This window comes from Scardinius erythrophthalmus (genome assembly GCF_964197995.2).
Source record: "Scardinius erythrophthalmus genome assembly, chromosome: 2".
In the NCBI taxonomy this organism is placed as follows: Eukaryota; Metazoa; Chordata; class Actinopteri; order Cypriniformes; family Leuciscidae; genus Scardinius; species Scardinius erythrophthalmus.
Genome location: NC_138222.1, coordinates 46,875,810 through 46,897,833, shown reverse-complemented (window position 1 = coordinate 46,897,833; position 22,024 = coordinate 46,875,810). Strand labels below are relative to the sequence as shown.

At 37.0% G+C, this 22,024-nt stretch overlaps 2 protein-coding genes across 3 annotated transcripts; both read right to left on the bottom strand.

Moving 5' to 3' along the window:
- Positions 1-3,853: 3,853 nt before the first annotated feature.
- On the bottom strand, positions 3,854-6,390 carry LOC308686925 (BPTF-associated chromatin complex component 1). The gene is made up of 5 exons (XM_081359035.1): positions 5,943-6,390; positions 5,618-5,712; positions 4,698-4,918; positions 4,440-4,544; positions 3,854-4,296 (listed from the first exon to the last, which is right to left on the bottom strand). Exons 1-5 carry the CDS (start codon positions 5,961-5,963, stop codon positions 4,232-4,234), a joined length of 507 nt encoding a protein of 168 aa, XP_081215161.1. The 5' UTR covers positions 5,964-6,390; the 3' UTR covers positions 3,854-4,231.
- A 353-nt stretch (positions 6,391-6,743) lies between these two features.
- Positions 6,744-16,604, bottom strand: ache (acetylcholinesterase (Yt blood group)). Of its 2 annotated transcripts, none has more exons than XM_081359033.1 (5): positions 16,367-16,604; positions 11,023-12,500; positions 10,605-10,797; positions 10,270-10,448; positions 6,744-9,528 (listed from the first exon to the last, which is right to left on the bottom strand). In XM_081359033.1, exons 2-5 carry the CDS (start codon positions 12,431-12,433, stop codon positions 9,407-9,409), a joined length of 1,905 nt encoding a protein of 634 aa, XP_081215159.1. In that variant the 5' UTR covers positions 12,434-12,500; positions 16,367-16,604; the 3' UTR covers positions 6,744-9,406. The 2 variants fall into 2 exon arrangements, with proteins under 2 accessions (XP_081215159.1, XP_081215160.1); XM_081359034.1 differs by lacking the exon at positions 16,367-16,604 and adding an exon at positions 15,649-15,786.
- Positions 16,605-22,024: the final 5,420 nt, after the last annotated feature.

Here is a 22,024-nt window from a genome sequence, read left to right as displayed (position 1 = left end):
TTTAATTCTGTTTCTACAATTTTTTTGAAAGCAGCCAAAGTGTTTTAATTGTAGATTTAGCTGTAGATTTGCGTAGAATTCAAATATTTGCAGTGGGCGAACTACTTTGTGAGTTTAATCGAGTTTTCTGAAAGAATGAAAAAGTCTTTTTCAAGTACTTTGCTTGGCTTTTTTGAATACAAAAACAACTTCATTGAATTAAGTTGGGGAATTACTGTTTTTTTCCCCCCTACCCAGGTGCAGGAGACAGACTACACTGGAAGAGGGGAGTCCGGCGGGTTACTTTGGGAATACCAGGAACCTTTTCCTCTCCCCTGTTGCCTAACATTCTGAAAAACGTGGATCGAGGGTAAGTGAAATCTTTCCTGTGTCCGTTTCAAAGCTTAACCAAAACGGCCTCTGGTTTGAATGGGTGAGCAAAGTTAGGCCAGGGTGTGTATGTGTCTATGTAAGTGTGTGAGCTTCTCTTTTAGGTCTCCCTCTCCCACCCATTGCTGTCTATCCTTTTCTCATTTTCTCTCTCTCCCTCTCTTTTGCTAACACCCCCCACCCCCCTTTCTCTGCCTCTCTCGATGAACGACGGGCAGAAGTAGACAGAAGCAAATGCCTTCTGCAACTGTGCTGACGTGATCATTTGACTCGGACCATAAATAGGCTACCCTTCATGAGATGTAACTGTTTGTCAGGGTTGATTTGAACTAAAAGTATTAAACATCAAATATTAAACATCATACGTTTTTAAGAACGTTTGGCTTTTGTGTAGCACAAATGTAGCCTGCATTTTGCTATAGATAAACTTCCTCTTTTTTGTGAACTGTAACTTCAAGATATGTCTCAAATATCTTTAAGCAAAAATTTAAGATCATGTTTTGGCATATTACAATAGTCAGAATTAATTATTTTGTATTTAGGCCTTGATTTTCTGCTGACATTAGAACTTCATCAGACAACATAGGGTGTGGTGTACTTAAAAGAAAAAAATGAAGCCCTTCAAAAATACTTGGTGTTTCTTTTTCTCTGCCACAACAGTTGAGATTATAAATATCAAATACTTTTTTAGGCCTTTCAGCTTTTGTCAGTCATTGGTTTTGAGCAAAATAAAAATAAAATGAGTTTTTCAGTAAAACAATGATTTTTATTGTGGTTTTCCTGCTTAATTGATGCTACATTTATGTTGGTCCAGTGTTGTAGGTGTAAGCTTATTTTTCCTATTTTTTGTTAATTTATTTACAAGCTAAATAAAAACAACAAAAAATAATAATTTAAAAAAAAAAACAGTGAAATGTGGAGATGGGCCAAGATCTTTCTGCCATTTACCTTTTACACACTGCAACAAATGCTCTGTCATATACCCTCATCGCTTTGACCATCACTTGCTTTTTACAGATGAATACTACAGTAATTCGTCTTAAAACTAATCTGGTAGTGTCAAAATCACACTTTTTTAAAAAATCAGATGTTCCTCCCTTTTTCTCACCTCACTCATCCTCTTATCTCTCCATAATTAAAACCTACCGTGTTATTCAATATATTGCAGACCTTAAAGTTAAAAACCTTAAATTTATTTGTAATTGTTTCTTTTTAATTGTTTGTTAATGTAAGTATTTGTATTTTTGAAAATGATTCTTGTGGAGTGTACAAGCATTCTTTTTTTTCTGTCCTCTTTTTTTACATTTGGACAAATTTTACTTTTAGTCCTTGAAGTTAATTTAACATTTTTTTCTTGGTAACAATTACTTCATTGGATTATTAATAAAAATATCAAATGTTAAATTACTGTATGTGTAATGCTATATTAGATATACTTTGATTTATTAGAGTGACACTTAATCTTGTTTCACAATATTAAGCCCAAGAAGTTGGAAGATACATTTTGTTTTTTTAAAGAAAATAAATATGAATAGTAAATTATAATTTTTGCTTGCTTCATTTCACCCAAAGTAAATTATTCCCATGGTACTAAAAGCTTTTTTGACAGGCACTAGTTTTTTCTCCTCATCTCCCCCTTTTGTTATCCTCCATTTTGTCTTCATCCTCAACATCCATTTTAGGACAGTGTGTGCACAGTAACTCACTTATTAAGTCTCAAAGGGCATTATTAGACTGTCATTATAAAGATGTGGATGACCACAAGCTTCCACATGATTGTCTTTGCCAGAGAAATTGCAGTAATGCTGTCACTCTTTGCTGTCACACAACTTTTATTACATTTTTTAGAAACAAAAGAAGCAATTTGTTCACATTGCTTTCTCATCAAATTTGGCTCTGTCATTCATTTTTAACAACTTAGTCACGGCGCTAAATATGCATAAGACATTTCTATGTCACACTTAATCCAACAATTAATTTTGTCTCTAATCTTATCCTAGTGAGGACCACTGAAGTCTGTCGTCATCTTTTTATTTAGCCCAGAGTGCCCTGTAGCAGCACATCATGGTTTGTAAGTTCTAAGGGCAAATTCCAAATTATGATGTGCTGTCACTGGGAGCCTGGGAGTTTCTCCATTAACATGACAGCATTAAACACCTAGTGTTCTGCTTGTATCATAAATCTGAGTGTAATAAATGCATCAGAGGTAAGCTTTTTGATAATAAATAATGTGATATGCTGTCTGTATTGTATTTAGAATTTAGGTTTCAAGTTAAAGCTGTCTTTCAGATTTATGAATAAAAATGTGACAAAGCAGGGTTTTTTTTTTTTTTTTTTGAACTCAAATGATATATATATATTTTTTGTTTGTTTATTTTTTTTACAAATGACCAGACAAACAATAAATGATTCATGATCATGACTGAATCATCAGGTGTGGCTCAGGTGGCATCTTCAGTGAGTTGTTCTTTAAAAGCTATAAATTCACATCCTTTATTTGCTAGGCTGTATTTTAGGAGATCAGCATTGCTTTTTTCTATGATAGTATAACGGTACCATTAAAGCTGTTGAATTAATCTGCATATATTTTGTATGTTCCTTTCGTCTTCTTTCCTCCCTTGGACCACTTGATGCCTCAGTGTGCCTGACAGTAGCAGCACATCAATATTGGCAGCTGCCCTCTCCCTGGGTTGCCAGTATGGTTTGTGCTGCTCCCGTCAGACAGACACACTCAGCGACTCTCCAGTATTTGGAGCATTATGGAAACCACCTGTCCAGAAATGAATTATTGTATGTATTTCACCTTGACAATCTCATAATTAAAATGAAAGCTATTGTTCAGTCTTGCAAGAAAACATCATTAAAAATAACATTATTCTAACTTATGCACTCTTGGCCACAATTATTGGGGTTACTTCTAACAAATGAGGAACAAAGATATGGGCAGAAAGTGTCATTATGAGGAGATCTGCTGGGCTGCATTTTACACATACTCTTCAATATGCAATCAGTGATTTAACACTAATTTGGCTGTTCTTAATGTAGAAACATTGGTAGGGCTAAGACTATCTGACTAATTTGTTAACAGCCCAATTATGCAAAAATTAGCTCAGATCAATAAACCCACTAGGTTAGAATTTTAAGTCAACAAAAATTAACTTGCTAAAGCTGCATTTATGTAGAAGATGCTACTGCCACACTGCTCTAAAATGATTCCAGAAAAACCTGGTTGAGGATCATCTTGAGGCCAACTTTTTTTTGTGTGTGTTTTAGCTATAGGAGATGGCACTGTTTATATTTTCAATTTTTTTGTGGAAAAATGTTAAGTAATATTATGTGGGAAATAGACTAAAGGTATTGCAAAAAAAAAAACATTTTTATATATATATATATATATATATATATATATATATATATATATATATATATATATATATATATATATATATAAAAATAAAAATAAACATGAAAAAATAACTTTTTTAACAGTTTACCAAACAAAGCTTCGACAACCAGCAATGCATTTCAAGCCTTTTGGCTACACTTTCCCCACAAAACAAAGTACTGGTCATAATGTTTTATTGGAATGGTTAAAAAAATATATACACAATAATGGCTTTACAGTAACTTATTTTAAAATGAGGCATTTTGGACCAAGAACATTAATATGTATTAAGCAATATTTGTTAGCATCTTTCAATTTTACACTGATAAAATATGCCTACCTTTGCTATTAACTTAGAAATGAGTCTTTTACTGGAAAAAGAAACCTTTTCACCAAATTAAGAAAATGCAAGTTTCTTGCTCTTTTACTGAAGTAAAAATATTAGTTCAATTTCCTGATAGTATGTTGCAGAAGATTTCAACGGGATAACAACGGCAAGTCACTGGAATTCATGATGAGACTGGAGTCAAGATTTAGACTATCTGCAAGAAAAAAAAAAAAATGTTACCTTAAGAACCAGGAACAAAGGAAATAACAGACAATGTGGAAAACCATGAATAGCACAATAGAAGTAATTGAAATATATACATGAGAAAATTCTAAATATTGAGAAAAGGTCTCTTACCTTGATCAAAATTTAGCTTTTTAGATGTGGAACTATCACCCAACCCCTCGATATCTACCAGATCGCTGTTGGCATCAGAGTCATTCAGTGCACTCAGAGTGACATCTGAGGGAAAATTATATGAATGCATTAGTTATATTTTACTATATTCAAATTTCTTAAATCAGTCGAAGTGAAAGTAGTAGTATTTTTTTTTTTTTTTTTTTTTAAGTGTAAAAGTGAAATGCAACACAAATGAGTGCATTAAGGAATGTTCACCTGCTGTTTTTGATGACTTAATGCTAGATGCACCTGTGGTTGGGCGCTGTAAACCTGCAGTCACCACAACCTGAGATGTTGGCACAGCGATGACTTTAGGTGGGGCTGGGGGAGCCATAGAAACTGGCACCTTTTTCGTACTCTTCTTTGGTGAATCGGTGGATAAAGGAATTCCACCATCTTCATAAATCTTCCTCTTGACAGTTGTCTTCACTTGTGGCCTTGTGTTTAGAAAATGTCTAATTAATTACTGACAAACTTTTTATGGCCTCCAAACACAAATATAAAACATTAAAACTTTTTCAGAATCTTCTTTGGCTTTTATTGAATTTCCACAAGGAATGGGAATCTAGAAAAGAGCAATTCTCTCTAGATTTAAGAAAATTGTTAACTGCAAATTAAAAAGTGCAAATTTCACCTGCATTTGAGGAAGACCCATTTTATAGACTCTAAGCCATAGTAAAACATAACAAGAGACGTACGCCAAAACGGTGAGAAGGGTCAAGTCTTTACATTGTGTTTTTGAATGGATAAGTGTTCAAGCTACTTCAGACTCTTGTGTGTATCCACCTAAGTTAGCTCTCCCAGTAAACAGCAAGGCCCATAATATCATTGAAAACAATACTTTATCTTGTCCATGGCATCTTGGAGCAATTGCAAGCTACAAACTAAGTGGGATAATATTAAAAAGTGGATAAGGAGCGTTGTCAACTTTTTAGGGATCCTTGGGAAATTCAAAAATAAAACAAGCCAAAAGATAGGTAAAATTATTCATGTACATTTTTTCCATGTATGGGCCATATCCATTACACAAAGTAACGTTACACGTTCTCTAAAAAAAAAATAGTAAATATACCAAAAGACTAATGCATTATTGTGTGTATAATAAAGGACCTTACGGTGAATAGAGAGTGTCTCACCCTGCTGGACTAATATCGGCCACTGGATGCAGCTGCATGGTTAACTCTCCCAGTTTAGTGAAAGCAGCTCCAGCAGCAGAAAAGATCTCCCCAACCTAAATACGTAAAGCAAGAAATAAATACTGTACCGAATGTTTATGAAAACGTGAATGTTTCCAGAAACGGACATATGGTTGATAGTTAGCATGCTAGCAATTAATAGCTTCATTAACAAACCATGACAAAAAAAATAAAATACGACGAAGCCGTTAACATGGACGTACACTATCAAGACAAACGTTTAATCTTTCTTTATGTACCATATTTATAAACCCATTTAAGTTACCTTGGTAGAGGCTGAAGTCATTGTTTAGACTTACAACTGAGGACTGCGGTTTAGAAATGTTAGAAGAAAGCTAGCTAACTTGGGAACCAATGACTGGCATAAACTAATATGATACTTATTCTTCAACTATTTACATTATGAAACAATAATAAAAGCATTTTTAACTAAACGGGTAGCATAAGTGCGCCATAAAGATGACACTGTGATTCAATGGTGCTTATTGGTCTAAATGACAGCCTTCGGTTGTTATTGGTCAACACCAGAAAGGTACTCAAGACATTCAAAGCTGCGTTCAAACTGCGCAATTAGCTCGCGATTTCTTTTTTTTTTTTTTCGTTTAATTTCGCTCTGTATTAATACATACAGCTGATCTAGACCTATTTTTTATACGTATTGGTCCACAATTATGTCAACGTATTATGGAGGAAGTGATACGTTTGCTGTTGTCTCAGATGAAACCGTTGCTGCTTTTTTACCTTACACATCTTGTTCGTCATTGTGATCATCACCGAGATGACAACGCTTAAAACTAATTTATTATTTTGTATGTTGTGCTACAAATGCCTACAATACATGGAACATTTGTCCAGAAATTACATACTTAAAAATATACACTATATTTTAATATAGTTAATATGTTAAATATACAATTACTAGGTTTATTAAAAGGAAGTTTTGTCGGGCCCGTACAATGTATAATCTTGCGTATGCTGCCCTCTGGTGCACAAAACAGTCAACTAACGTTACTAGAATTCACGTTCAGAATCATTTGAGAGAAGAATCACACAGACAAGCAGCTTTCCTTTAAGTCAATAACTGTTTATTGTGGTTGCGTTGGAAAGCTTCTGATATGGTGCCCAAAGAGGGCGGATATGACAAATAACATCATGCGGAGGATTTGCACGATGCTGTCACTATACATGTTTGGCACTAATTTGACACGACAGGCGATATCTGGATCAAATAAAAAATAAATAAATAAAAAAGAACAGTAACAGTGATTTCTATTATTATATAAATGTTGTCAAAGTGCAATAAATGCAGAACACATGCTTGTTCAGCTATGTGCATTGTTCTACATATATTTGGGGTAGAATAATATGAGTTTACAATATAATATTTATAGATAACATTTTCTCTTTGTGAAGAAATTAAGAGGCAGGTTTCCTCAACCAGTTTACTTGAGAACTGCCTTAATATACGACATTAGGAAACCTTTAAAGCCAAGCTAATGCAAATTAGCCAAACAATAACATTAAGAACTGAAGAAAAATATTTGCAAGATAGCATATGGCACTTTATATTGCTTTGAAGAGACAGCTGATTTATAAACAGTTACAATACTTATGATCATTGCTGTCAATTCATGACCACTGTTTTTATCAGTCAAGTCTGTGACATTACATGAGTATCAAAGCATTCAAATAAATATATTCCATTTTAAGTGTGTTTTGTTATTGCTAACATCAATATCTATCTCTGGGCTATTATAATGTTTTTATAGCTATAAATGTGTAATATTATAAACAGACATCAGCACTAATATTATCAGAGGATAACAGTCAATTTTAAAAGCACATAATACAGAGGAGGGGGGGTCTAAGGCATGCACACAGGGGGATTTCATGGAGTGGAAGAGATAGGTGGAAAAGAGCAGCTGTCATTCAGACCCATAAACAAACAAATTATTTTATAGCTAGTACAACATATTATTTTCATTTTAAATGGCATTGTTTAAAGCTAATCTACATATTCCAGTCATATTCAGAGGTTAAATGCTTAATGTCACCCTATCGTTTTGTGTGCTGGAAGACCTGCTGTCTCATCACAGCACTCAGGCAGATCCCTTCCACAGTGTTAACAAAATGCTAGATGAATGGCACTAGACATATACTCTAGATTTAGTAAAAACAGACTGACGGGAAGTCAATGAGACAGGCATAGGCTAGCATTCACAAATTCAGCATGTTCACATGTATATGCCAGTGTATATTATGATAGAATGATTGACCATGATACATTCACACAGTAAAATACAAAATAATGTTTGATCCAAATTCACAGGCAAAATTCAATATGTACGTATGCAATTCCACACTCTTAATAAATACGCAAAAAAATAAAGCATTTGCACTTATTTAAGCTAACTAAAAACTTTTAGTTCTTTTGATACTTGATGCAATCATGCAAATAATTTACTTAAATAAAAAAATACACCAAATATTACAATAAATATAGACCATGTCAGGAGTGGATTTTGTAACCCTGTATTCTTGTTTGTCCTTACAGCTTCCCTTTGCCTGTGTTTCCCTTCATCATCCTCCCACTGCATCAAAAGGGCTGGAGTTAAGATGGCTGACACAGCGGGCTGTCATTTCAAATGAGCACTAAGTAAATTACTCTCCCTCCATTATCGTAATGAGAAGCCTTTCCCATCGAGAGAGGGAGACAGCAAGGGGGAAAAATGATATTGACTCTTTGGCACACAGACAACATAAGTCTTACTCGCCAAGCCCTCTTCCTCCATCCAAGATAAAATACTCAAACATACAATGCCCGTATGAAATTTGAACTAAGAAGAGGTGAAATACACAGATGTATACTGTCCTATGTAGTTGGTATATGGTAAACACAGACTTTCTCTCTCAAACACACACACACACACACACACACACACACACACACACACACACACACACACACACACACACACACGAAGAGTCATGCTGTGGGCACTAGACTACATGCAATTTAAGTAGCAATCGAAATAAAATAGGTTTTAAATATTAGTACATTAACACACAGACCCGCCCACACAGAAACTGTTCCGTACAGTTAAACAACATACATGAAATTAAATGGCTCCTGATTCCAGCATGAAGTATTAGTATATTGAGTTGGACCACAGTCAGAAAGCAGAGACAGCAGGATAAAGTAGCACATGAATTACTGAGTAGATGTGGTAGATACATTATGGAGATAAATGTATGGTGAATAAGCCAGTATAATTTAAGCCAATAAGAACACGAGATAAAAACAAGAAAATTATTAAAAAAATTGGGATCCTGAGGACCAGTGTAAATGAGGGTTTCTAGGTTCCAATGGAACAGACATGCACGCTCACTGTTCAGAGGTAATATAACTATAACATTTTTTTTTCTGATACATACATTTGATGACCGTAGCACTTGATAATCTCTGATAGCATCTTGAATTCACCTCATCTCTTTATATATATATTCACATAATATAATTGAGCGATAAGTATAACATTCTACACAGGGAGGAACAAAACTGCACTGAAGTGCAGCATTCACAAATTCACTCCCATGCCTACTCAGAGACTGTAATCAACGAAAAAGCTTTGGCAACCTTTGCTGTTCTGAAAAGAGACTATTAAGGGTTATGGTCATCAGTTTTCCCTTTCTTTGATCTGCACTTTCTTACATTAACACCAGATTTATCTAGAGATCTGTGCAGCGCTCCTGCTTGCTGTAATGGTCGAACTGGCTCTTCCAGTGCATCATGTAAGAGCTCCAGCGATGGAACTCCACTTTCCACTGTCGCTCAACATCATCAATGTTTTCTGGGTAAGAAATATGGGAATAAATGAGGAAAACAACAACAGCATGAGCTTTGACAGAAAGGCAAGAGAAAAAAGTTGAGGGCATGATGATTTTAAGAATGGCAGAAAAGAGGAACATTTCTGTACAGAGAGCTGAAGTAACCCATTACTACTTAACTACTCAACAGTAATGAATATCTATAAAGGTCCCACCCATTTAACAAAGAATTTGGCAACAGCCCCCACAGGAGAATTTATAACTTACGAATCTAAGTTACTATGGACAGGCCTGCACAAAATTCTCCCTGCCCCCACCCAAGAGCAAGTGTTTAATTGCTTTATATTCTGGTTCACTTCCAGTGTAATAGTTGGCACAGGACATTTGTTTAGATTCTGAGCAAAACAGATACACTAGCACAGACAAGGCATTTCCTTGAGAAACAAAGTGGATAGTTTATATTATGGCTGTTCAGACTTCAAATATGTTAATAAAAAATGTAAGAGAGAGGAAAACTAGATAGAAAAAGTGAACCTAACACATTTTCTTTTGTAAGATGATTTAATCTTACTGTTATGTAGACTCCCTCTACTAAACAGCAATAAATTCCACTGACCCATTCCATAAAACACAAACCTGCAGTCTCTCATCTTTAAAGTAAACTCTAAGAAAATGACCTTCAGTATCTCTGTAGATCTTCCATGTTTAAATATATAAGATAATGTAATTGCATGACAGAGGAATATACTGGTTGGGTTTGTTACCTGTGATGTTAAGCAGGCGAGGCAGGAAGCCATTCCACAGAGCACAAACCTGTGTTCTTAGGCCCTTTAGCACCTTCAGTGGCTCTGTGTTCAAGGTCACATGCTTTTGCTCAGTAGCTGTAAATTGAGGCCACCGCTTCCGACTGTCTAGGGTGTTATCGGTGTTCATGTTGGGATTACTTCATGGAGACAGAAAAAAATATGTAGGGAGTTAACCTTCCAGGCAACAATACAAAACTTTACACAACTATTAGATAAATCGAACCTTTTCTGAAAAAGCATGAAGACAAATCTTTCATGGGCACCCACTCTTTTGCTATTTTGCCACCTCTTACCCGGTGCGAGCGAAGTTTGCCCAGTATTTCATCATTCGTCGACTGAGTTTCTCTTCCTCTGCTGTGTAATTGAGTCGTTTTTCTAATGGCAGGCCAAACACAAACTCAATCTCATAACCATGGATTACGCCCATCCACTTAGGCCAGGCCAGGTTTGAAGCTTGATGGTCAAACAAGTAAAGGTACACAGCACCTGAGGACAAAAAGAACGGGTAAAGATTGAGAGAAACTGGTATTGCACAATTTCATATTAAAGATACACTCTGTTAATGTCCGTGTTGCTCTATTCATCCCATCGGTCTTGGATTTTATACTGACATCTGTCGGACTCGGCAAGGATGCATTAAGTTTATTAACTGTTGATGCTTCACTCCGGTGTTTTTTACGCTGTTATTCTTTACCACTATAATGACCTTACCATGTGAGTTGCCACTGTTGTAGCCTGTTTGTCCTGAGTCTCCCCAGCCTAGTGTCCCTGGAGCTGCGGCTCCCGGCTGGGTATGGAGGCCAGTGTGCTGGGCGTAAGTCTTTGCAAAATGCTGCAGAGGACAGATGACATTTTGATCTCCTACAATATCATCCATGGCATCTCGATTCTTTTGGGGGTTGTTCTCATCCATCCAGTCAGTGTACTGAAGGATAACTGCATCCAAGCCAATCTCATTAGCATGGGGAACGCTCATCTTTACGCCTTCAAGGAATTCCTCTCGAGATATCAAACTCTCATTGTCTTTACTGAAGCCCGGTGCACCGTAAAGCAAGAAGTAAGATCCCTCATCCTGATTTACACCCAGCAAGATCTGAGTGTATTTGAAGTTCCCTGAGCTAATCATGGCATCTGGGGTGTCGGGAAGGAAAACACCATCTATGACAGGGACAAAGGAAAAGCGGAACAAGCTGCTATAGGGGAGCACTTGCCACTCCTGTTCAATTAGTTCCTCTGGTTGTTTGTTCCTCAGGCAGTCAACCAGCTCAGTATCGTTACCCTCGCTGCAGCCAACGAGTTTGCCCAACAAGGTGGCCCTCCGACGGGCCTCATCAAAACTAATGGTAGCCCAGGGTGTATTAGGAACACCGCTCTGCATTATGGCACGTGTGAATAACGGGCGGCTGTCTGGTGACAGAACATGCATGCCAACTGATGCTCCTCCAGCACTTTCTCCAAAAATGGTGACCTGTTTTGGGTTACCGCCGAAGAAGTGGATGTTTTCTTGGACCCATTGGAGGGCCAACCTCTGGTCAAAGAGACCCACATTTCCTGGTGCTTCTGATGAGCCATTGAGGGCAAGGAATCCAAAAGCTCCAACACGATAGTTCATAGACACAACCACTACCTTTTCAGTGTATGCCAAGTACCTGCCATCATAGACATCAAGAGAGGAGGAGCCACTAGAGAAGCCTCCACCATATATCCAGACCATTACTGTGAGGCTCTGTGGCCTAGCGGTAGGAGGTACCCACACATTAAGGTACAGGCAGTCCTCGCTCATCATTCTGTTGGGGTTCCACATCTCAATACCTGGAAAGCCTGGGTAAGAGGTGTCTACGTACTGATAGCAGGCATTTGGATAGTCTCTAGCATCGAAGACACCATTCCAGGGCTTTTTGGGCTCTGCTTTCTTGAAACGCCTCTTCCCCAGCGGAGGTTCAGCGTACGGGATGCCCAAGAAAGCAATCACATGACTCCGGTCTGGAACAGGCAAGCGTACACCCTGCACACGGCCCAGCCTTGTTGCTACTACGAGGTCAGAGTCACTCTGTGCGAGACAGTAGTTGAAAAGGAACATGAGGAGCACAGTGGGCAGAAGGAAAATGTCTGAGGTCTTCATGGTGATTTTCTTTTGTTCGCTGGGAAACTACTGTGATCTCACTGTTCTGAGCCAAGGTCAGTATGACCTGTGGATGAAAGACAAAAGTTACAAAACTGAGGCAACAAAACAGATTTGCGATCCATTCAATTTCATCCTATGCATGTAAATGCTGAAAACCAGAAACACAAGCTCATTCAAAGAAAGTTTCCGCAAGAATAAATTTCAATTTCTGCGAATTTTGCATAGCAAAAAAATACAGGCTATTTGATAGAATTCAATGTACATTTAAAATTTGCATAAAGTCTTAAAGTATATTGTGACTGAATGAACACTGAATGGGCCAAGCAGGCTAAAACCAAAAAGGGACTGATCCATAGATAAATTCAGAGTCTGCTCTAGTTAGGTTTCATGCTCACTTTCTAGGACCCACAAACACACCTGTGAGGTGAATGTTTATGTTTTACATGTTGCCTGGTTGCTATACTGACTGGATTAGTTTTGGGGTCACAGTTAGGGATAGAAGCACATGAATTTGACTGCAGCTGTGTGAGTGTCAGTTTAAACAAGGCTATTTCTGTTCCCCCAGCCTCCTTTGCCTGTGTGGGGTTCTATTTTTGAGGGTGTTACTTCTCTCTATCAGTCCATCTGCCTCTCTGTCTTTCCAACCCTTTCTATTTTACAAGCACCCTACACAAAGCATCACTTACTGTAAGTGTTCTCAGCAACCCAACCTTTACACAATTAAAGAGGCCGTTTGCCCAAAAATGACAATTCACTCACCCTGATGTTGTTAAAAAGCCTATGACTTTCTTTCTTCTGTGTAAAACAAAAGAAGATATTTCGGAAAATGTTTTTTTTTTTTTTTTTTTTTTTTCATACAATGAACTTTCATTGTATGGAAAAACATTTGAAACATTCTTACAAATATTTTCTTTTGTGTTCTGCGAAATAATGAAATAGAGGCTTTCAAAGGCACCATCCATGGATTATTAGGATCAAAGATATCTTCATAAGGAATTGGTGCCAAATGCATTAAACTGGACTGCTCATTACATAATCTCTTGGCCGTTTCAGAGAAACCGATCTTAAAATAACAAGTAAGATTATATTGGAATCAATAGTGAAAAGAGGCTTGGGGGACTGCAATGCAATTCATCAGTCACAGCGTCTCAATGGATTTATTAATATCTTAAAAGACAGCTGCATGCCGGAAATGGGGGGCAAGGGTAGCTATAAGTGGGGATCGCGGATAGACGCATGTGGGGGGAGAGGCTTCTGGGACTCAAATTAGATCCTGGAATCCATGTATGAAGTTCACTGGGGGGTTTGCTTTCAGCTTGGGATTACACGTTGTTGTGCACACCATCATGTCATTAAACACACCGCTATCTTTCTCTGTCTAACTTTCCACAATTCTTTATGAGGAAGAATGACAGTCTGTCTTTTTCAATTTTAACGGGAAACTTTAATGGTAAGCCATTAGGCATATATCTGTCCCTTTCTCTTTCTTTGCATGTGTCACAATCACTGCCAGCAAACCTTAATCTATCTCAGGTTGAGCACTGTTGCCATGGAAATTAAGAGCCTGCACTACTCATTGCATCCTCACTTATTTGTCCAGTCGTTCTGTACTTGGGTTTCATCATTTTTTCCATCTCTAAGACTGTTGCTTACTTCATGTGTGAATAAAGGGGTGAATTAACCAATTAATATCCTCAAAAAGAGCCATGTGTTCATTTTGTAATGACCACAAGTAGGTCCAACGATAGAATATAACGTATAAACGTGATCAGTTCGAATTCCCTTCTCACTAACAGTGGAAGCAAAGATTTTGACTGAATTAGTACCACCAGCAAACCTAAATGACGCTCTATTTGTGTTGTCAGTTCGTGGTACCCCCAGCGTGACATGACCAATAAGCCAAAACATTTCAAAACTGACAGTTTGATGAGCGCCACTGAGATCGATGGAATTTTCCGTTTCGTGGTCTGTCCATCTAATATTTCATGAGAGAGTGCTCAGCAGTGAACACGTGCCCATGCATACACGCTTGTGCTCATGCTGCCCAGAAGCCAACTGCAGACATGCTAATATTACAATTACGACCACAATATTTTAAGCTTTCAAAACAATCCCCCAGTTGATGAGGTAGTGTCCATGCTACAATAGAATATTAACGTTAATTGCCCTTCTCTGAAGCAGTTTTACGACTATAATTAACTTTTCCCAGCGGAGCACAGCTTCTGAAGTCTAAAAGCTTATCATAACTGCATCAACATCTGAGTCAGAAGTCTCTATGTAATTGAGAGACCAAGTGGGTCATTCTTGTAATGCAGTATATTTTGAGCTATCTAACTTAAATTAATATGCCTGTGTTGTAGGTATCAGACTTTCAGAAATGTACTCTGTTCAAATCAAGAAAACTGTTCAATTATCACTATAAGGTTTTTTTGTTGTTTTGTTGCAACTGAGCATAGAAAAAAGGTACAGTTAAGTGTTTTATCAAGGAGGGATTTGAATTAGCTTACATGAGGATGTCACCAGTAATTTAATTTTGAACCATTTTAGGAAAATGTCACAGAAACATTTCATCAATATCTACCTGGAGGATGATGTTATCATAGCTTGGCTTTTGATAGATAAAGGGAAACAACAGAAGACTAACATGGTGTAAAGTTATATTGAGGACACATACAGAAAAACAATTATGAAAAAATATTTCCAAGAAAATTGTTTTGTTTGAAATATTTTAATTAGAAAAAGGAAACATCTGGAATATTTCTTAAACGGCAGTGTACAACATGAAAAAATGGTAACACCCGCGCAAAACTAGATAAAATTCCTTGAAATCCATCCCCTATGTCCACATAATTGTGATAGGCCTACATAATTGTGGCGATAAAAGCTAGCTAACTAATAGGCTGTGTTATCTCTACACATTGGGAGTGTATTTAAAAAAAAAAATTAAATACATTGGGAGTGTATTACGACATATAATGGGTAGGCTACATGGAGATCAGCACATCAGTAAAAACCCAAATCATTAAAATAAGTGTAAACAAAAAAACAATTAGGCTATACCCGTAATAAACACAATGAACTCATTCATTTAACCCTGACATGAAAGCTATGACAGGGAAATCCGACAACATTTTATAATTCCAATCGCCGTGTTTTGCGGTGAACTTCAATAAACAGAAATTACAGACACGCACGTAAACAGCCTTACGTACCGGAAGGATTCAAAGCAAACGAGCGATCGGTTGACGCTCTAGTTGAATTGGTTAAAAAAAAAGAAGAGAAAAAAAAGGTTAGAAGTAGACAGGTGCTGAAGGTAAACAAGACTTGCTATCAGGGAACCAGTTCGTGTCTCCGAGTGCGCGTGCGCCACTGTATTTCTCTAGCATGTCTAATTTCATCCATTCTTCAGCGCCACAAATATGACCATTAAAGGCACGAGCAATGTTTTTCGGTTTGCTTACTTGTTTATAAATATATTTCTTAGCAATGCGCATAATTTTAGCGGCGCATTTTGTCTGGAATTCTCCGTGTTTAGCGTAGCCTACTGTAAAACAGCAATTAAAGTCAGTGCTTCATATAACACTTATGCAATAATCGGTTTGGCCTTCAAAATGACATAAAATAATCAACGCCGTTAAACGTCACTATATTCTTACTTAAAACCCCATACAAACCGATCACTATTCATGACTGTACAACAACGATATAATATTAACAAAACTGCCTTATTCGTTTATAAATGCAACATGAATCGAAATGTAAATATGCCCAGAGTAGCTAGAACCCTGACGTTAAATTCTGATCTCATCTTCTATATATTTTATTATTTTTACACAATGTAGCCTGTTGGACTAGTCAACTGAAGAACATATGAAGTGCACGAGTAAAAGCTACAGAAGCCGCAAAGACGACTGAATTATTGTAGGCTACCTGGTGATTCCAGTTCACAAGCCGGCTTTGCTTCAGCGCCTCTGCCCTGGGCTCTTCCGCTCCTCTGCTTGTCCTTGAATGAAGAAAGCCAGAATTGTTGCCGTGCCGTAGGGCGATAAGCAAAAGCAGGACAACTCGGCTAGGAGTAGCGTGAAGAGAGTGAATTATAGTGTCGCCTGTCTGATTTTAACGCTGGATCAAGCCTCTGACGGAACTAGGAGAAGAGTCGCACTGCACTGCTGTGTCGGTAGGGGGAGACTCATTATAATAAGCAAAATCGACTTAAAAAACCCCAAACAAACCATAGAGTTCTCGCGAGACGATGCACCACTGCTGTTCGCTCTCAACCACCCAGTTTTAAAGTGCCTGTGCTGTGTATAGGGTGCGTCGTTTGCACAGGCGTCAGCATTAAGTGCACTTGTCAGGTCCACTGTATTTCTTGTTTTGTATCGCCAGGAAAATGAACGCACAGTGTGCAATATAAAATACATGGGGTATTTTTGATATTTATCACAAAGATTCTTTCTCTAATAATAATACCCCCAAAATAGATTAAAACAGGCCTACAACTCTTAAAAAATCTTTTTAAATCTCTGCATACTGCACGTAACAATGCAGGATTCGTTTCTGTTTGAATACGGCAGATCTGTCTAGATAAGCAGCTATAGTCTAAAATGCATAGGCTATCATGGCATTATAACATCATACCATAGCTATCTTTCCAAAAGATAAGCATGCTACATACATTTGTCTATCTATATTTTATTCTACGTTCATTTGTTTCAGATAAGATTGTGTATCATCACCTTCACATGTCAATTTACAGTACTGATCCAATCTTCCTCAGGTTATTGTCCTGACTTGATGCCACTAGCTTATCACACAACAACAAAAGCATGGAAGAGAGTATGGAGCTATCTTTCAATTTCAATTCCACGTTGTTCTTGTCCATGTCAACAGCTTGTTTTTACCTAGCCTACTGTTTACCTAGAAAATCTGTCATGCAGAATCTATTATCATCTACCTTGCTGGTGTTGAGATATAAATGGCTAAGTTATTTTCCCACATTCCTTTATTCCTCCTCACTTTCATTGCGAATGACCAGGCCCAAACAGAATCTGCTTCCACAGAACTCAGCAGAAACTAATTTCCACATAATTGAAGTACTTGAATGTCATGCCCCTCACTTGTGTGTTTAAACATTTTGATACAGTAGAGTAATGTTTTTATTTATTTTTAAGTCAATGTCCACCAAGGGATCTGTACTGACATTAGTGTATCCCCTTAACATTGAGACCTGTGGGATGTTAAAGTGTGGGACTCACACGGCGCATTCCTGTCATCCATGTAGAATATTTATTATTGTAATAATAAATGTGTGCTGACTAAATTTTATTATTGAATATGTATGGTAAACCGTGTACTCTTCCTTAGAGCCTATTCTAGTCTTTTATTGGAAAATTATAGTGCACCATTTTAAATGCTAATACAGAGTAAATCCATCTTCCTCTTTGTTGGTTCTGCATTCTGTGATTCCTGCCAAATCAGCACCAGCCATGGCATCCATGTATTTCCAAGCCAAGTAGAGAGTGAAAAAACTGCAGACAGGCAGACAGAAAAACGCAGAGAGAGATGGTGGATAGAAAAAAAGCACCTTGTCAGAGCAATCAATAAGGGCAGTTAAAAGCATCTGTTTGCTGAGCTCAACCTATTATCTAATTGCTGGCCTACTGGTGATTGCATGGACACATTAATCTCTCTCTCCCTCTCTCGTTCTGCCCCCAATAATTCTGGCCTCATAATTCACTGCTGTACATTTCAGCAATTTGAAGACAAAATGCTGATTATGATTGTAAAAATATTCAAGAACTAGTTACGCCATTAGGAAGATGACATGTTTAGTCAGAAACAAAAAAACTTTTTTTATGCACCAATAAGAAACATATTTATTTGAGTACATTTAGGCCTATGTGAGACATGAAAGTCATTAAAGAAATGGATGTACTGAATCAATCCTTAAGCATAATGATAATTATTATACTATACTATATTACAGTGATAATTATTACTATAGTGACGATGGCAGCAGGCATACAAGATCCTTAGTCGTGCTTCAAGTGGAGAGAAATCACACAGAGTAACACAAAAAGCAGATATGCAGAATTGTACCCAGCGTGCGTCTGTTTGAAACTGCCTCCCCAGCACGCCAAAGAGTGGAGACGCATGTATACCACTGTAAAATTGATGTTGATGTTGAATTTTACAGTCAGTTCAGGGTGGCTTTACTTACTAATTGTAGTTTGTAACTGATTTTCTTTTGTATTTTTTTAGATTTGACATGTAATCCTTTGCATTTTGTGTCTCTTTACAAGTAAAATGATTTCTATAAATCCAGTGGTCACCTAGTGGCTGGTGTGTACAATTCCACAAAACCACTTTACATTTTTGCTCACTTTTTTCACTCTGACCCAATCATATATCTCTCAGCAACCTCAGCAATATATAACCTCAGCAAACTGCTCTAGAGCTCCTCCTGGTGGTAAATCCTCTTGGTCTTGGTGAGTCGATGACTCATGCATTTTAAATAAAATATGGCAGGTTGTAACAACAGTTAACTACCTAGTTTAGGAATAAGTAGTATATGTCAAAAGAACTCGAAACAGATTGATAGGGGAATATTATAGCCATATATAACGTTTGAGGCACTTAGCAAATATAATGACAAACAAAATACTCTCTCCCTAGCGCTTTAGCTCATTTGATTGTATATATCCATAATCATCAAATATAACACAGAGACAAAGTGAGCTGATTTTTAACTATAGCCTAGTTAAAATAACTACTGGGTCATTCTTTTAAAGATTTTTCACATATATGTGAAAAAATCTTTAACAGAATGATCCAGTAATCATCTTTTTGTGTTCATAAAATGTTGTCTTCATAAAACATCAAGGTTAGTGGACAGTTGGCAGGTTGAAAGTTCAGTCAGTAAAGGTATTTTCATGGTCCAGAGTCCAGAGCTATTTTTATTTCCTCAATCACTGGAGATTTGAACAAACTATATTTTAGCCTTTGATATCATTAAAAAACAATGCCATAATTTGATGACAGGGTTCTGAATAATACACCAGTACATTGTTATCTGCAATATGTTTGTGTCAGCTACGGAAAGAAGTAATAAAAAACTCATTTACAAGGACATTAATCATAAAACAGGCCTACAGTACTGTTATCAACCATGACCAAAAGCACACCTTTTTATGATAAACTTAAGTGAAATATTTCTGACAAGCATATGATGTTACTAGGTGGTGGCCACACTGGGCATAAAAAATAAACAGAAATGTAGTGTACACAGGTGCAGGATACAGCACACATACTGGGGCAGGACACAATGCCACACCTGTCCACCTTAAACTAAAAAATGTGTAACATTCAATCAATTAAATCTCCATCAGTCAAAGATGAAAAATAACATAATTTGGTCGCAATGTTCAAATTTAAGTATTCAAGATTTTGTGATGTATTATTGCTACACTGCAACATTTGTTTGTAATTTTTTTCTTAATATGGTAAACAAACTGCATGGTTTAACATCACATTATATGTAAATTTACTGTAAAATACAATCAAATGTATGTTTGACAGTATATCACTTAATGAAATACACAGTTATAAGTTAACATATACTGGCCAATATGTCATCTCCTACCTGAAACTTTTTCACCATATTTTTATGATGAATTACTGGCAAATCACAGCTGTCAGTTTTTTGTTTTGTTTTTTACCATAAATTGAATAGGATATTTTTACAGTGTATTTTTTGTTTAATGTTGGCCTAAAGAGCAATGAAATCTTATGCAGATTTTTTTAAATGTTCATCTTGAGCTGAAAATGGAGGTTGTGCAATGACCTAGATACTGTTTTGGAGAATGAGTATTGCATTTCACCAGAACAAAGTACAGATTATGGTTTTCTCAAGGCATAAATGCAAACCTTGATTGTGGTTATAAACTTGCCTGTTTGGAACCATGATAGCAAACAAAACAAAAACATCATCTTCCCATGATGTGTGAATAACAAAATGTATTTTCCTTGTTCCATTGTGTAATTTAGTCATATGCCAGCCCCATCTCTCTCATAAAAAAATGTATTTTTCTGTCTCACTTTTGCTGTACATTCTTTTAAAAGGGGTAAAAAGTCAATTTGTATATATATAAAAAAAAAAACATTTTTCTCCTGACCATATATCTCTTCTCAGTACTTTTGATGAATGGCTATGCTATTTTTAATTTTGTCATTTCATATGAATATCAACATTTGTGAGATGTTGTCAGCTGAAACAGTTTTGAGGTTTATTGATCTAATTTTGTGTTTCTGAAAATAGTGACCTATGACATTGTATTTTTGTCTATTTGATAATGGGGATTTGTGGACATATCAATGTTTTTGGATTTGTGGAGTTAAAGTTTAGTTTTTATTTTGAAGTAAAAAGATAAAATTAGACCTTTGGGTAAGATGACAATTTTACATTAACATTACTTTAATATATATATATAATATTACGAATTATATGATGTCAAATTTATTTCTAGAGCACAGTTTAAAACAACTGAAAGTTGACCAAAGTGCTTTACATTGATACAAACATAACAACATTCAAAACAAACCAAAACAATTAAAGAGATTATAGCTGCAAGCAGCGATGACGGGCCCAAGCCCTGGCACCACCGTCAGTTGGCTTTAGGACAACTGTGCACTGCGGTCAATGTGCATTTAAAGCGTGGAAATGTAAAAGAACTACATCAAAATAATTTGAATACGCCACATTTACTGCAGCAGCTGGTGCCTCACGACCCACAACAGCCACATCCATGAGATTTTTTCTGTGAATTTCTGTGAATTTCATGTCATAGGTTGTTATACTGTAGGTCACTTTCAAAGGAGTGTGAAGATATCATTTGCAGTTCAAAATTTATTAAGTCCATAAGTATTTATCTTAAGGTTTTTTTTATTATATTTTATTAGCCTTATTATAAAACTGTAGTCAGTATAAATAAACTGATTGCCTTTCGAAAGGGAACTCACACTGCGTCGAATGACGCATTGGGGAACTCCTCAGGTGTCTGAAATTACTATCAAATCACGGCAATCATATTGACCGGCGACAGCCCATGAACCATTAACGTGCGACCTGGAAGTATATAAGGGCGCCTTGCAAACATGACAATCATCTTTTCGTCTTCAGGGACAGTTTTGTCTGTAAGCGCTTGAAAATCAGGTAATTATGAAATGCACTAAGAAGGCTGAGTGCTTTCAGAAGTGTGCAGACCCGTGCCCAAGATATCTGACGTCGGGTGACACACACAAATTGTGCGTTTTTTGTCTGGGGGAAGAGCACGTACAGGCAGTTCTCGAAGGAGCTGAGACACTGAGAGCTCCAACCCTGCCATCCAAACCGTTGAAAACAACATCACGTTTGAATGGCAGAGCATACACATCGGTGGGTCAGGCCAGTGGTGCCCTGCACACCATGGCAGTGTTGCAGGCATACCTGGCCGATCTGCTGGTGGATCTTGACCAGGGGGTGGGACTGTCCACTGATATGGTTGCTGAGCTGCGCCGCACCACAGACCTAGCTCTCCGGGCCACGAATCA